General features: G+C 40.5%; 1 protein-coding gene across 1 annotated transcript in view; it reads left to right on the forward strand.

The window, feature by feature from the left end:
• The first annotated feature begins 1,244 nt into the window (after nt 1-1,244).
• LOC144508493 (receptor activity-modifying protein 3) overlaps nt 1,245-16,789 on the forward strand; it is a 56,190-nt gene continuing 40,645 nt past the window's right edge. The window contains exons 1-3 of the mRNA XM_078236464.1: nt 1,245-1,590; nt 2,243-2,272; nt 3,123-3,300. Coding sequence (XP_078092590.1) covers nt 1,539-1,590; nt 2,243-2,272; nt 3,123-3,300 — 260 coding nt within the window. The 5' untranslated portion in view covers nt 1,245-1,538. The remainder of the gene's footprint in view (nt 1,591-2,242; nt 2,273-3,122; nt 3,301-16,789) is intronic.

Consider the following 16,789-nt stretch of genomic DNA (forward strand, 5'->3'; position numbering starts at 1 on the left):
CAGAATCTGCACATTCTCCGTGTGTGAGTGCTCCGGTTTCCTCCCACAGCCTGAAAGACCTGCTGTTTAGGTGCATTGGCTATGCTAAATTCTCTCAGTGTACCCGAACAGGTGCAGGAGTGTGGCGACTAGGGGATTTTCACAGTAACTTCATTGCAGTGTTAATGTAAGCCGGCTTGTGACACTAGTAAGCAAAATAAACAATAAGTCTTAAAGGCTGAATTCACTGAGGAACAGAAGTCCAATAAAGTATGCTTTAGTTAATTTTACACTGAGTTGCAATTCTTCATAAGCTGTCTATCAAAAGAAAGGTCCTTAGAATTTAGCAAACCATGACAAAAAGTGTCATGATTTTCTATTATAAGCAGGGTAAGGAGGGAAACCCCGATTGAACCCGGTGATGTTGGCTTTAATCTGATTCATACACCGGCCATCCGAGCTAACCAGCAGCCCGGAGATGGAATTATATAGCCACTGTATTTACTCTGCCCAAGATCTGTGCGCAATCCAATTTGGGGGGAAATGCGTCCAATTTTCTAATCGCCAGGCGTGAAATCGGTTAATATCGTGTTTTTGCTTCAAAATTGTCACGGGGGGGAACAAGTTGGTGACAGGTTTATGTTTGGGTCATTTGGCTTTGCGTTGAGGTTCTGCCCCAAATTCCCAGAGAAAGCGGGACAGCTGAACTGTGTTTAATAAAATCCTTCGCGAGTGTTCCAGTTGGGAACGATGTGGGCCGGATATTAACAAGTCATCTGGCCAAAACCTGGGAACATAATTGCTGCTTTGTTTTCTATCTCCCATTCGGCATCACTGCCAACTAGCAGCAGTTTAAACACACATCAAAAACACACACACACAGGCTGGGCTTTAACGGGACCGAAATGAGAGTGAGCAGAGAGTTCTATCCTCTATCTCCCCTTTCTTCAATTGCTTCTGAATGCAGGGATGATTTTAAAATGTGATAGTTAGTGATAGCAGTGCGTGGCGGAATAATAATGTAGCCACTCTTCTTATTTATCAAACAATTTACAAATACAAAAATACATTACACTTTCAAAATGCCATCTCACAAGAATAAATGATAAAGATAACAATATAATGTAGCCTGTGAGCAGGATGGTGGTGATGAACAAGCAGCACAGTGCTGACACACACACACACAGTGCGGGAAGTGGCTCCTTATTTTGACGGCCATGTGATCCAGCGACAGCCAGATCGATTGGAGAAGAGCGCGCAGGGGAAGGAAGCTCAGACATCAGGGAGTCGCAACCAAGACCAAAACCTCGTCTTGTTTCACACACACACAAAACAATCCACAGAAAGGCTCAGGGGTATCGCGGAGCCCGCTCCTTCCGTTCCCAAAACCCGGACATCTAACAGACCCGTGGAGACACCAACTTGGTGAGACTGCCCGTCCCGTTCTGTCCCGTCTGCAGCGGGGACCATTTCAGTACCCGGGGAGGAGGAGGAGGAGGAAAGCAGCCCACTCTTTCGCACCTTTCAATGCAGCGCTCTCCCGGAACCCAGGCATCGTGATGGAGAAAGATGTCTTTCTTCTTCTTCAGCTTTTAGCTCTCGCTGTTTGGGGTAAGTGGCCACTGACTCACTAACCTGATGCTTCCAACGGGCAGCACCGTATGTCAGCAGGGCAGGAATCAGCCCACGCTGTTCACTGGGTCACCTGTACTAAACTCCTCATCCTGATCATTGCATGGGGCTAACATTTAGTGTAAGGTCGTGTCTCTCATATCTAAGTGCGAGTTATCCTTCTTTCTTTTAATAAATTAGCTTTAACCCCTTTTTTCACGTTTCTAACTTTTGAAATGTCTCTGTACAGCTCTCTTTGTTAAAACATGTTTCCCTTTCATTCAGTCTTTCTTCGCCCACCGCGCTTTTCTTTGTTAGATCGCCTTCGTTCAATTTCTTTTGCAACTTTTGCGGCTTCGTTTTCTGCACGTTGCCTGTAAATTTCATTTTCTCTTTACTGACATTGCCTGGGGACTGTGGCGCTCAACCCGGTAAACGCTATCGGCTGGGAACGGGAAAGAGACGGGATCAGAGATAAAGACACAGCCGCCTTTCCAAAGAACACCCCACCACAATATTACTCCCATACATGTATATTACAATATATATTGGTATCGCTGAGAATGATTTTAAACTGGAACAAAATCAAAGTCGATCAATGCGTTAACATCTTCATGGCCTCTTCTAATGTTTTCTATTTTCTGTTTTGTAGGTAATAGTTTATTGACATCAAGCCTTTCAGGTAAGAATAAGTTACAGCGATTGGCTTTGACCTAGTTTCCATCTGGCAAGCATTCTTTTTAATCTTCGCGCTCTGCTCATCTTGTTTGGCTCAGTTCTGGTGTCTGGTTCTTGTTTGTAACTTGGTTTTAAACAGTGCTATTTCTTTATGTAACAATGATAAGCCGCGTCGCAAACATTAACATGTAGCACTTGGCATGTCAGACTCATATGCGGCAGACCAGCCTAAGTCTGCTACCAAAACTTATCTTAACCAGTACAAGGTTAAGAACTAAAAGTTGGAAAGTAGAAATTTACACTTTGAGGTCTAGACCAGAATTCCAACACCTACTACATAGTATGTTCAGACTCTTATATCCACAGATATGTGTTCCTCTGTGTGTAAAGTTAACTACACAGATTATGCTTTGTTCAGACAATTAGTTGTTGCAGAACTGAAGTAATTATCTTAATGCTACAATGTTAAAAAAATGCCAAGTATCTCGAAACCATTACAAAACCCCTAAGGTTTCTTTGAAATTTTAGTCCCACCAGATAGATATTTTCAAAGCATCAATTTCAAAACAATGAAAAGCAAAGTCTAACTTGTGAAAAAATAATTAAAATGTCCATGGTGTATCTAATTGGAATTTAAGGGAAAGTAACCAAAGATGAGTGTTATTGGCTTAGTTTTACAGTGCTGTATTTGTAAGTTTCAACATTGCCAGAAAAATAATTTGTAATAATTATACATTTGAAAACTGTAAAGTAAGGTGTCACTGTCAAACAAAAGAATTTCTCTCTTTTGAAAAATGTGAGTTTAAAACATTGATGTATATGTATTAAATTAATAATCTTGTTCATTTTTCCAGCCAAGAACAATACAAGCCTGCATAATCAGCCACAATTAAACCAGTCAGACAGGAAAGCAAAACGGATCTGTAACGAGGCTCTCATGTTGGAAGTGGTGCACTTGTGTGGATATAATTTTAAAAGCCAACTTAACAGAATGAATTCCAGTGACTGGTGCAACTTCACACTCATTGCTGGGTATGTGTTTTTTTAATACATGTCAAATTTGCCAGAAGTTAAACCTACAAGGTTAGATGCTAAAGTTAACAATGAAGAAAAATTGTTGCACACTCAATATTTCTTGATCTTGGCTATAAAATTTGTAGTCATCCAAAGCTTGTGAATTAATCTGCAGTTTTCAAGATGTAATTAAATGTTCCATCAATATTCTGAATGTATTAAATTCCAGCAGAGAAATCAATATTTACCTATTTAAGTGAGGATAGATTCCAGAAACATGGTATGCACCATGGAGCCAATTCTCATTTCCTCTGCAGGCAGTTCATTGATTTTTATCCTGCCTTGATCTTTCTAGTATTATTTCTGGTCTTATTACAAATTAGCTGTAAATCTGGATCTATTACAGTATTTGATTTTGGCCAAGCAATGACTAATTTACTGTGTTGTCTATAAAGGACGCAAGCATATGCTTTTCTGGTACTGTGTAACACTTCTGAATGCATCTGAAGTTCATTAACAGCAAAAATGTTACACTCCATTGCTGCTAACATTTGCAACTTGACTCTACAGAATGTGTTATAGTTTGCAGTTAAAGATATATACCACACAGACCCATATATCCTGTATTCACAGCATACATTCACTATGTGCACCAATAACCACTATCCTCTCTATGTGCGTTCCCTGACCATTGAGAGGCAAGCACCTATCTCCTCTTCTCATCACCCTGGCTACTTAGATAAATTAAATTTAGATAAATGAAATTATCTGTATTTAATGACACACTTGATCAAATTCAGACATCTACAGAATATATGCTGCATGGAAAAGCACATAATGTTGTGATACACTAATATCATGATATTCTAGGTAATGAATCTCTGATTCTGTCAGAACATCAGAGATTTTGGGAAACTGTTGATGTGTAAGTACAACCACTCAGAATGGAAATGTCCCGCTGGCAGGGTGTGCCCATTCAGAAATTATGGTCTTGGCAATAGCAGTTTTAAAAAATATTAATATGTACCTGGAATCTTTGTATTGAACTTAGAATGTAAGGATTTACCTGGCCAAGTGGGAATCATGAAATAGGAGGGAGGATGTGTCTGGAATCCAGAATTTCCAGAGGCCCCACAGAATGCATCATGATGTTTGTTTAGGAGCAAAGGGCTATGATATTTTTTCTGATGCTCTGAACCAATGGTGGCCATCTGGGTTCTGAATATGGCTAACAAGACATTTTGTTGGGCATTGCCATATGCAGGATTGCCACATTACGCTGATTTCTGTCTGCATAGTTTTTTCCTACCAGTATGACTGAAAGTGGTTTCCATGTACAGCAAGGGCAGTTGAAGTGAGGTGGATGCTGATTGCACGCAACATTGAGAGCCCTGTGTCCAAAGTGCAAATATTCATTCTGCTTTTGCCATTTGAAGTTGATGCTTGCTCTATTAATATATAAATGATAACAGTATTTTCTCATCATGAAATTTTCAGTCTGTATTAAATGTATTTAATCTGATTCATGGGGTCATGGTTTGTGAACAAGCCTGATTTCAATCTAGAGGGCCACTCGTGCGGCTCATTCAGTAGCCTAGGTTGCCTATCGCTGCTCTGAATGTTTTAAAAGTTTATTTTGTTAGATGGTATTAGTTTTAGAATATGTGGGACATATGTCACAGCAGCCATAGTCTACAGAAAATATATTAGATATAAAGTAATGTGTTCAGTCAGAAATTTATCCAAATATAAATTATACCACAGGGATGGTTCTGCAATGTGGTTGCTGATTTAAGGGGGCTTATTGGCTAATGGATCTGGAATTTAATTGGTTAAATAGAATTGGTTTTACATAGAATCAACAGCATAGAAACAGGTTATTCAGCCCTGCTACTCTATACCAGCATTTATATTCTGTTTAAAGTGCTCCAATGAAGCAACTTGAGGCATCATATCATATTAAAAGTGCTATAAATAGTGCAGAAAATATTATACCAACAATGTTATTGAAATCATCCTTTCGTTCACACCCCAAAGTAGTGCTGTTGTTTTTAACCCTAATGATTTCCTCATTACACCACTGTTAGACCATAAGACATAGGAGCAGAATTAGGCCACTTGGCCCATCGAGTCTGCTCCGCCATTCAATCATGGCTGATAATTTTCTCATCCCCATTCTCCTGCCTTTTCCCCATAACCCCTGATCCCCTTATTAATCAAGAATCTATCTATCCCTGTCTTAAAGACACTCAATGACCTGGCCTCCGCAGCCTTCTGTGGCAAAGAGTTCCACAGATTCACCACTCTCTGGCTGAAGAAATTCCTCCTCATCTCTGTTTTAAAGGATCATCCCTTTAGCCTGAGGTTGTGCCCTCTGAACATAAGAACATAAGAAATAGGAGCAGGAGTAGGCCATCTAGCCCCTCGAGCCTGCCCCGCCATTCAATAAGATCATGGCTGATCTGAAGTGGATCAGTTCCACTTACCCGCCTGATCCCTATAATCCCTAATTCCCTTACCGATCAGGAATCCATCTATCCGTGATTTAAACATATTCAACGAGGTAGCCTCCACCACTTCAGTGGGCAGAGAATTCCAGAGATTCACCACCCTCTGAGAGAAGAAGTTCCTCCTTAACTCTGTCCTAAACTGACCCCCCTTTATTTTGAGGCTGTGCCCTCTAGTTCTAGCTTCCTTTCTAAGTGGAAAGAATCTCTCCAACTCTACCCTATCCAGCCCCTTCATTATCTTATAGGTCTCTATAAGATCCCCCCTCAGCCTTCTAAATTCCAACGAGTACAAACCCAATCTGCTCAGTCTCTCCTCATAATCAACACCCCTCATCTCTGGTATCAACCTGGTGAACCTTCTCTGCACTCCCTCCAAGGCCAATATATCCTTCCGCAAATAAGGGGACCAATACTGCACACAGTATTCCAGCTGCGGCTTCACCAATGCCCTGTACAGATGCGGCAAGACATCTCCGCTTTTATATTCTACCCCCCTTGCGATATAGGCCAACATCCCATTTGCCTTCTTGATCACCTGTTGCACCTGCAGACTGGGTTTTTGCGTCTCATGCACAAGGACCCCCAGGTCCCTCTGCACAGCAGCATGTTGTAATTTCTTTCCATTTAGATAATAATCCAATTTGCTATTATTTCTTCCAAAGTGAATAACCTCGCATTTGTTAATGTTATACTCCATCTGCCAGATCCTCGCCCACTCACTCAGCCTGTCCAAATCACTCTGCAGACCTTCTACGCCCTCCACACGATTCACTTTTCCACTTATCTTTGTGTCATCTGCAAACTTTGTTACCCTACACTCAGTCCCCTCCTCCAGATCGTCTATATAAATGGTAAATAGTTGAGGCCCCAGTACCGATCCCTGCGGCACGCCACTAGTTACCATCTGTCAACCAGAAAAGCACCCATTTATTCCGACTCTCTGCTTCCTGTCGGATAGCCAATCTCCAATCCACGCTAACACCCTACCCCCACCTCCGTGTGACCCAATCTTCTTCAGCAACCTTTTGTGAGGCACCTTATCAAACGCCTTTTGGAAATCCAAAAACACCGCATCTACCGGTTCCCCTCCGTCCACCGCACTAGTCACCACTTCATAAAAATCCAACAAGTTCGTCAAGCACGACTTTCCCCTCATGAATCCATGCTGCGTCTGCTTAATCGAACCATTCTTATCCAGATGGCCTCCTATTTCTTCTTTAATGATAGATTCCAGCATTTTCCCCACTACAGACATTAAGCTAACCGGCCTGTAGTTACCCGCCTTTTGTCTATTTCCTTTTTTAAACAGCGGCGTAACATTAGCCGTTTTCCAATCCGCCGGCACTACCCCAGAATCCAACGAATTTTGATAAATAATCACTAACGCATCCGCTATTACCTCTGACATTTCTTTCAGCACCCTGGGATGCATTCCATCCGGGCCCGGGGACTTGTCCACCTTCAGTCCCATTAGTCTACCAAGCACTGCCTCCCTGGTAACATTAATTGTTCTGGTTCTAGTTTTTCCTACTAGTGGAAACTTCCTCTCCACGTCCACTCTATCCAGGCCTCGCAGTATCCTGAAAGTTTCAATAAGATCCCCCCTCATCCTTCTAAACTTCAATGAGTACAGACCCAGAATCCTCAACCGTTCCTCATACGACAAGCTCTTCATTCCAGGGATCATTCTTGTGAAGCTCCTCTGGACCCTTTCCAAGGCCAGCACATCCTTCCTTAAATATGGGGCCCAAAACTGCTCACAATACTCTAAATGGAGTCTGACTAGAGCCTTATTCAGCCTCAGAGGTACATCCCTGCTCTTGTATTCTAGCCCTCTCGACATGAATGCTAACATTGCATTTGCCTTCCTAACTACCGACTGAACTTGCACATTAACCTTAAGAGAATCTTGAACAATGACTCCCAAGTCCCTTTGTGTTTCTGATTTCCTAAGCATTTTTCCATTTAGAAAATAGTCTATGCCTCCATTCCTCCTTCCAAAGTGCATAATCTCACACTTTTCCACATTGTATTCCACCTGCCACTTCTTTGCCTACTCTCCTAACCTGTCCAATTCCCTCTGCAGCCCCCCTGCTTCCTCAATACCCCCTGTCCCTCTACATATCTTTGTAACATCTGCAAACTTAGCAACAGTGCTTTCAGTTCCTTCCTCCAAATCATTGATGTATATTGTGAAAAATTGTGGTCCCAGCACTGACCCCTGAGGCACACCACTAGTCACCAGCTGCCATCCTGAAAAACACCCCTTTATCCCCACTCTCTGCCTTCTTCCAGTCAGCCAATCCTCTATGTGCCCTGTTTACACATTAACAGTTGATCCAGCATTTAGTTTTTTTTTTTCTCTTTGCACCAATTATTGGGTGCCCTGCATTTTCTGTCTATGTTGCAATCCATTGCTCTTATTCCTATGAAACCATTTAATTGAAATGCAGTTCTTGAAATAAAAGTAACCAGTTATTATAGCATTAGTGAAAGATACACTGTGTTCTGTTTGTGGAGCAGACATATGCATAGGCCCAAACAGTATTTCATTTTATTGGGTTGTTAAAATAAAAAGAATGTTCAATGTTTCTTCATTTCTTGGTGTATTTCCGAATTCGTATTATAGTGTGCTGACAGATTCATAAGCAGAATCTTGTATTATTAGCAGTCATTTTCCTTTTTGCAGCCCAAAAATTGCCAGATTTATTAAATGTGTTTCAGAATCTGTCATGGTGAGACTATGAATGCTCAACTGCTAGGTTCTGAATCTAATACTGTAATTATAATTCCAGAAGTGAGGTGAAAGTGACTTTTCTCTACATCAAGGCAACATTTAGTGTGTGGCATTATGGAGCTCTAGCGACGTTGTGGTCAATAGGAATCAAGAGGTAAATTCTCCACAGGTTGGAGGCATACCTAGCACAAAGGAAGATGGTGCTAGTTTTTGGAGGCCAATCATTTTAGTTCCAGGCTATCTCTGTAGGAGTTCCTCAAGCTAGTCCTTGGCGCAAACATCTTCAACTGCTTCATCAGTGACTTTCTCTCCAGCATAAGGCCAGAAGTGAAGATGGTTGCTGATGATTTCATTGTTTAGTACCATCCTTATCTCAGGTACTAAGTAGTCCATGTCCACATGCAGCCAAACTTGGACAAAATTCTAGCTTGGGTTGATAAGTGACAAGAGACATTTGCAACACATAGCCCCAGGCAATGAGCATCTCTACCAAGAGAGAATCTAACAATCCCCTTTTTACATTCATTGGTGTTACCTTTGCTGAACCCCCACCATCAAATTCATATGGGGGTGGAGGGGACAGGGGGGGGGTCACTTTTGACCAAAACTAATAAATATAACGGCTGCTATATTAAGTCAAAGACTGGGAATTCTGTGACAAGAATTCACTGACACCGCATGGTCTCTGGTACAAACGTGTGAGTTTATTAGGAGTTTCTTCAGTTGACTCATTACCAGATGTTCACCAGCTTCTCAGTCTCACTCGCCCTCTCTCTCTCTTTCTCTTACATGATGTCACCAGTCTTCCTTGCTCTCTGTCTTACAGTTATTATTGTACATTATTTCAGAGAACACCCCCTTCACATTCATTGGTCAGTTGAATACGTTCACATAAAGTGACCAACACTGATTAGTCTGACCTCTGGTCATGTATTATTCATGAGTTAGTAGTTTCTGCTGAGATTAGCAAAATCACACACTGAGTATGTGATAAGCAGAGCAGCACATCTCAACATGTCACATTGTAACATGACCCCAGCACTAGTGAAACTTGAAGCTTCAGTAGGATTTATCCCATGTGCAAATGTTAATACAAATACACCGTTATAAAATGTTATTTAAAAATAAAATAAAACAGTGGCTTCCCACAGCTACCACATATTTGCATTACAGCAGCTGTAAGATTAACTTGCTCTTTTTACTCTGTGTACAGGTTGAGCCCTGTAGCTTTACAGCATTTGGCAGGTACTGGGAATTCGGGGTCGGAGGGGTTGGGGACAGTGGGAGACTTTGAAATAGAGACTCAGAGGGGCACGAATGATTGGAGAATGGCTCATGACAATTGTGTTTTAGGTGATCGCCATGAACACTTGACGATCGCCTGATAGACTATGGGGTCTGATGTGTTTCAGGCACCCTTGTGGCGTAGAATACAGCATCCTGAAATTGGTCCTTGCTGCCCCCATTTTCTACCTGGAAAATGATTGTTGTGAGGGTCAATTTCTTCTCCAATAGCTTTTCATTTAGTTGCGATCATCTGATTTTTCCACCTCCCTACAACTTAATTCAGTAGGAAATTTCATGAGTTTTTATTTCACAGAGAAAAGAAATACTGTTTTGTTTCTATGCCGTGTCTAAATATTTTTATGGGTGTCTGTGAGGTAGAGCTTTGTTCAGCCTCCATCTGTACCAGTCTTCTGGAAAATTTGTATTATAATCAAATTCTACCCATTTACTACCAGGTTTTCAGTTATACTCTTTCAGCCAAGCTTGGTTGTAACCATTTGTGTTGTCAATGAAGAGAGGAAAGATGCAGTTTTGGCATTCTGTTTCCTGAGAACCGTTAGTAATGGTGACGTCACTGACCAATCCTCCAGCCTCAGACTGGTTCCATAATAAGATCCAGTATAGTATAATATTTTGTGTTGACCACTTGTAAGTATAATGGCGTATGACTGAATGTATTGCTTTTCCAATTATTCATTAATTCATCTGAAATATGAAATATTCAATATCTGGTTCTTCTAAACAATTATGATTTGTAAATGGACTCCTCATTCACTTGAGCCAGTTTTCTGTAAAGTAAGATTGCCAAACCTACATTTTGATTCTGCTGACTTTAGTTTGATCTATTAATAATCAAATTTAAAAATCTGGAAAAAAACTAGTTCTTTGGAATGGATTGCTCAAAACTCTATGTTCCCAATCAGATACAGCATATCCTATGCCAATTAAGTGTTCAGTTATTATTATAAAACTAGGAAGTTAGCATACAAGTTGGGGGACAAAGTAGAAAGGGTCGAGAGCTTCAAGTTTTTAGGTGTCCTGGTCCTCTCCATGCCGACACTATAGTTAAGAAAGCCCACCAACGCCTCTACTTTCTCAGAAGACTAAGGAAATTTGGCATGTCAGCTGCGACTCTCACCAACTTTTACAGATGCACCATCGAAAGCATTCTTTCTGGTTGTATCACAGCTTGGTATGGCTCCTACTCTGCCCAAGACTGCAAGAAACTACAAAAAGTTGTGAATGTAGCCCAATCCATCACACAAACCAGCCTCCCATCCATTGACTCTATCTATACTTTGACAAAGCAGCCAGCATAATTAAGGATGCCTGCACCCTGGACATTCTCTCTTCCATCTTCTTTCGTCGGGAAAAAGATACAAAAGTCTGAGGTCACGTAGCAACCAACTCAAGAACAGCTTCTTCCCTGTTGCTATCAGACTTTTGAATGGACCTACCTTGCATTAAGTTGGTTTTTCTCTACACCCTAGCTATGACTGTAACACTATATTCTGCACTCTCTCCTTTCCTTCTCTATGAACAGTATGCTTTATCTGTATAGCATGCAAGAAACAATACTTTTCACTGTATACTAATAGATGTGACAATAATAAATCAAATACAATTGCATTGCCAGTCCTTTTTTTAAAGATGATAAGACTATGCTCAAAACATTTAAACAAATGAAACTTTTGAATTCTTGAGGATTGGAATTTATGTATACAATTAATTTTAATGTAAGATTATAATTATTGCAAGGTGGTAGCTGTTTTCCTTGTTTCTTAGATCAGTTTAAAATAAACTTCCTTGTCAATATAACAGCACGGTGAGGCACCATTTTTGATTTCTAATCTGCTCAGAAAATATGAATAGAGAAAAGGGTTTGCATCTGTGATTTCTCACATTGCTATCTTAGCTATTTTAATCTGCCAGATGCTAACAGATGTCAGACGCCTGCAGGAAGAGAAAGGTCTGAAATACAAAATGTTGGAGTGTTATTGAAAACTCAAGGTAACCGTGATTCATTTGCTCCTTGTGTAGTATAATTTTTTCCAATTATATTTTATTTGAGATCAAGTTGGGTTGTGTGAGTTGAAAGGTATTGCATCACACTAGCGGCAGTTAATAAAATCTAATTGAGATGGTGTGCACTAACAGCACCATACAGGAGAAACTGATAGTGGGGGTGAAATTTGACAGGAGCAGGGTTGCAAATCAAGCAGTAGCACATGGGTTGCCTGTCTACCCTCTTTAAATATTCAGTTCCATTGACTTCTGTATAGCGGTTGGAAGATGCGATTCTGCTATGGAATAGCGGATATGAGAGGTGAGATTAATCGCATCAACCTGAACAGAGAGGTTTTACTATAATTGTACAAAGATCATGATGGATCTCATCAAATATACTGTCAAGGACCGAATCAGAAACTCCAAGGTATATTTTGAAGTTGGACTAGACCCCAACTTTTCCTGATTTTGACATTAGTGTGAGCATAAGGTGTTCCACTCCAGGTGTGATTCTATTGACCCACTAGGAAGCTTTTATTAAAACAAACTTTATTTAACAACACAGTTAAAAGATAACAAAAATAATTAGCACAACTTTTACCAATTGAAATACTTAAACATGACAGATATAATTCTTAACTGCTAGCTATTTCTATTAGTTCTAATTTAAGCCATATGTCCATAGACGTAAATTCCATTTCAGAATCAGTTAGCAAGACAAACAAGCTTACGTGAATTCCCAGTCCTCCAGCCTTTTAACCCCTCTGGACAGGGATACAGAAAGACACACGTCGTCTGACTCTCAGACAACAGCTGCCAGACTTCAATTTTCAGAAAGAAAGAGAGCGAGAAAGAGCTAGAGCTCTTTTCAAATTCAACTGCAACTGCTCCTAATTATTGGAGTGTTTGTTTTAATCTCGGCTAATGTTATTATGTTGTTATTCTTAGAGTTGTTTCCTGGGGTTTCAGAGTAGGGTTTGATTAGGTTGATTGACAAGAAAATCATGTGCATGGGTGGAGCTAGGCTTACAGAGAGGATAAATGCAGGCAGTTGCAGATGCTATTTTTTACATTTGTTCATGGGATGTCTCTGGCTAGTAATTAATTCTAATTGCCCTGAGAAGGTGGTGAGCTGCGCTCTTTAACCACTTCAGTCCACATGTTGTAGGTACATCCAGAGTGTTGTTAGGGAGGGCTTTCCAGGATTTAGTTTGACCCAGCAACAGTGAAGGAATGGCAATATATTTTCAACTAGTAGCTTGGGGGCGGCGGGGGGAAGTTCCAGGTGGTGGTGCTTCCAAGTGTCTGCTGCCCTTGTCCTTCTAGATGGTTGCGGGGTTCAGAAGGTGCTGCCTAAGGAGCCTTGGTAAGTTTCTGTTCCGCATCTAATACTAAATAGCTCCAAAGTCGTCTTATCTGCTTATGTGGCTCAGTGCCAAACTCTAGTACTACGACATTCAAGGCACACTTTATGAATGTTAATTGTTGAAATTGCTGTTATTCTCGGGAAGCATACGTTGGCGTTGGGTTGGGTGCAGCACAGATTCATCAGATTGATACCAGGGATAACAGCTTACATAGACAAGGCTCATAAATACTCAAATATAGAAGATTAAGGGATTGTGTTTGAGATGCCTCAAAGATTTGGCAGGGTATACAAGTGAAATTATTTCTTCTGGTGGCTTAGTCTAGAATGAAGGGGCAGAACCTTAGTAATAATGAAAGGCATCTCAGGGATGCTGTTAGGAAATAGAGTAGAGGAAATCTGGGACTCTCCACCTCAAAAGGTTGATGAGGTTAGGTCAATTGAAAACGTTAAAACTAGGATTGAAAAATATTTGATAAGCAAGAGTATTAACTGATATGGAACCAAGGCAGACAAATGGAGTTAATGCACAGATTAGTGAAGATCTAATTAAATGGCAGAACATGCGTAAGGGACTGACTGGCTTATTGCTGTGTCTCTACATTCCTACTTATGGAATCTCACAAAGGGGAGGTGGTGATGTAGTATTGTAACGGGACTGGTAATCCAGAGACCCAGGGTAATGCTGTGGGGACTCTGAAACATGGCAGTTGGTGAAATTTGAATTCATGATAATGACCGTGAATTGACTGTTGTTAAAAACTGATCTGGTTCACTAATACCCTTTAGGGAAGGACATCTGCCACTCATACCTCGGTCAGGCCTCCCTGTGACTCCAAACTCCTGATCAACAGAAATGTGGTTGATTCATAAATACCCTCTAGAATGGCCTAGCAAGCCAAGTTCAGGGTGATTAGTTCTTTGGCAGTAAATGTTGGTCCAGCAAGTCATTCAGTCCTATGAATGAATAAAAGGAATGTGATGTGAACTGCCAATACTATATGAAGAAATAAAGAAAAACATTGTATCAACATAATGCCTTTAATGACTTCAGGATGTTCGAGAACATTTCACAGTCAATGAAATAGTTTTGAAGTTCAGTCACACTTGTAATAGCGGAAAGCACACCAACTAATTTTATAGAACATAGGGCTTGATTTTACAGCCTTACGTCTGGCGTAATTTTGTGCACGTAAAATATGATGAGTGGCTAGCCCACTGCCTCCCCATATCAAATATTAAGCTGGCAGGCACTGAAATTGGCCACCATTTAAAACAAAAAAAAATTAATGGGCAATCGAGCTTGTAAACAAACCAATTCACTTCAATATTATTCTGCCCATGCCATAGTGTGGTTGGCATGAACAGGAGAATGGGAGTGGACAGGCCATTTTCTAATCAAAACTGGTTAAAATGCAAGATGGTCAGGAGTGTATGCCCATTGGGGTGGCTCCCTATGCCCATCAGGGTTACTCTCCCTTTGTCACTTCCGCCTGGCCACCAAAAACTGCCTGCCGCCGCTAGGATCCATGCTGATTTCATCCTGCAGCCTACCTGCACTCCTAGCAGCTGCGATTGATTTTTAGTGCAGCTGGGACTGCTAAAGCTCTTGAGGATGGGACTTCCACTGAGGGACAGAAGTCTGACTCTCAGCTTGTTGTGGTTTCCCCTAATGTATGTTCACTGCTGGGCGGCCTCAGTTTGGGGTTGACTTGTTCCAGGCAATATTCTTAGCTTTGCAACAATTTTCAACATCAGTACAGAAGTAAGAAATAAACCAGTCTTCAAAACTCTTCCTGGCTCTCCATTCTTTCTTCTTATCCATCATAAAACAGGAAATGTAGCCATAACATACCTCTTTATAGAGTCCTTGGATTTTACTGTGATTTGATTTATTATTGTCACACGTATTGGGATACAGTGAAAAGTATTGTTTCTTGCGTGCTATACAGACAAAACGTACTGTTCACAGAGTGCATTGGGGAGAAGGAAAGGAGAAGTGCAGAATACAGTGTTGCAGTCACAGGGTGTGGAGAAAGATCAGCTTAATATATGGAAGGTCCATTCAAAAGTCTTCATCGGTTTCAAGCTAAAATCTCCGTTACCATTGGACCAAATGAAAAGCAGTTAACCTATCTTTCACAGCCTTAAATCCAGAGCATGCTTTTCTTCTACAGAAATATAAGTTTGGTTCATTTTTTTTCCAAAAGAGACCTTCTCGTCAACATTGAAGACTTGACTAGGTAAATAATTTCCCTTCTCAATGAAACTCTTTATAGTTGAAGGATATGCATCTGCCTTAATTATATCAGTACTTGCCCCCTCATCAGTAAACTTCAGGTTTGTCCTCTTCTTGAACACCTGAGTTTGCTTTAAGTGAAACATTTGAATATACTTTGTCCTTTAATTTCAAATTCTTGATGAGACTCCTCGCTTCTTCCTGCATGACAACTGTGCTTAAAGGAGTTCCGCTAAATTCACAAGTTGAAATTAATGTTAAATAAAATTTTAAATACTGTAGGTGAAAATAAGACACCCTTACAGTGATGCATAACCTTCAACAGAACAAATTTTTGTAATGTCACTGAAAACAGTTTAGGTGCAGTTTTTGACACATGCACAGTATTTGCAATCAGCTGTTTCTGTGAGTGCATGCATGATGCTCCTTCATAAGGGTGGTTCCTGGCACATGTGGAATTAACACCCAAAACAGCGTTTGCATGCACAGAAACTGCGCCAAATCAAAATGGAAGGCAATTCTGTTTGAATAAGTTCAACACTTTATAATTTGCATAAAAACAGAAATGCATTATTGAACACGCTTTAAACAGGTGTTATTTGTAGTCGTTATCCCAACACTGATATTAGACTGATTAGTCTGTAGTTATCAGGTTTATCTCTCTCCCTTTTGGAACGGGGGTGTAACATTTACAGTCCCCCAGTTGATTGGCAGCACTGCGGGGGTTCGGACTAGGTTGATTGACAGCGTCATGTGATCTTGTGGTTTATGTGCTGTCCTGGATTTATGTGCAGAAGAGAAACAGGTTTTGCAAACAAAGGAGTTTGAGTTTGGCTATTCTGGTTGAAGTCAGGAGAAGTTTGCAGACTTCTATATATCTCTGAAAACTCCAAAGCAGTCTAGTCTCAACATAGCAAATATATTGGTGATTGATAACTATATTTACAGTGGGTTTTAAGCCTAAGATAAATGTTGCTTATTTGGAACTGAAATAGTAATACGTTAGAAAATAAGAGTTATTTCTTTTCACGTTTAAAGACTGTTCAACTGCTAAGAGTTAAACTGCTTTATTCTGTTAGAGATGTACTTAAACTGTGCTATGAATAAAGCTTGTTTTAATAAAAGACCCCTAATTTGTCAGTGAAATTATTCCTGGAGTGACATATCCTTTCCTCACAATGCCAAAATAGAAATATTGTTGGGGTCCAGTTTGGCTTCATAACATACCTTGGGGTTCAACCCTTGATTCATCCAATCTGGACTGGGTGACATGTTAAAATTTGAGTGATGCTAAGCTATTATCATCTTCCTTCCATTTTTTTTCAATAATAGCCTATATTTCTATTCGTTTTTCCTCTACT

This window comes from Mustelus asterias, chromosome 2, assembly GCF_964213995.1.
Source record: "Mustelus asterias chromosome 2, sMusAst1.hap1.1, whole genome shotgun sequence".
Taxonomy (NCBI): Eukaryota; Metazoa; Chordata; class Chondrichthyes; order Carcharhiniformes; family Triakidae; genus Mustelus; species Mustelus asterias.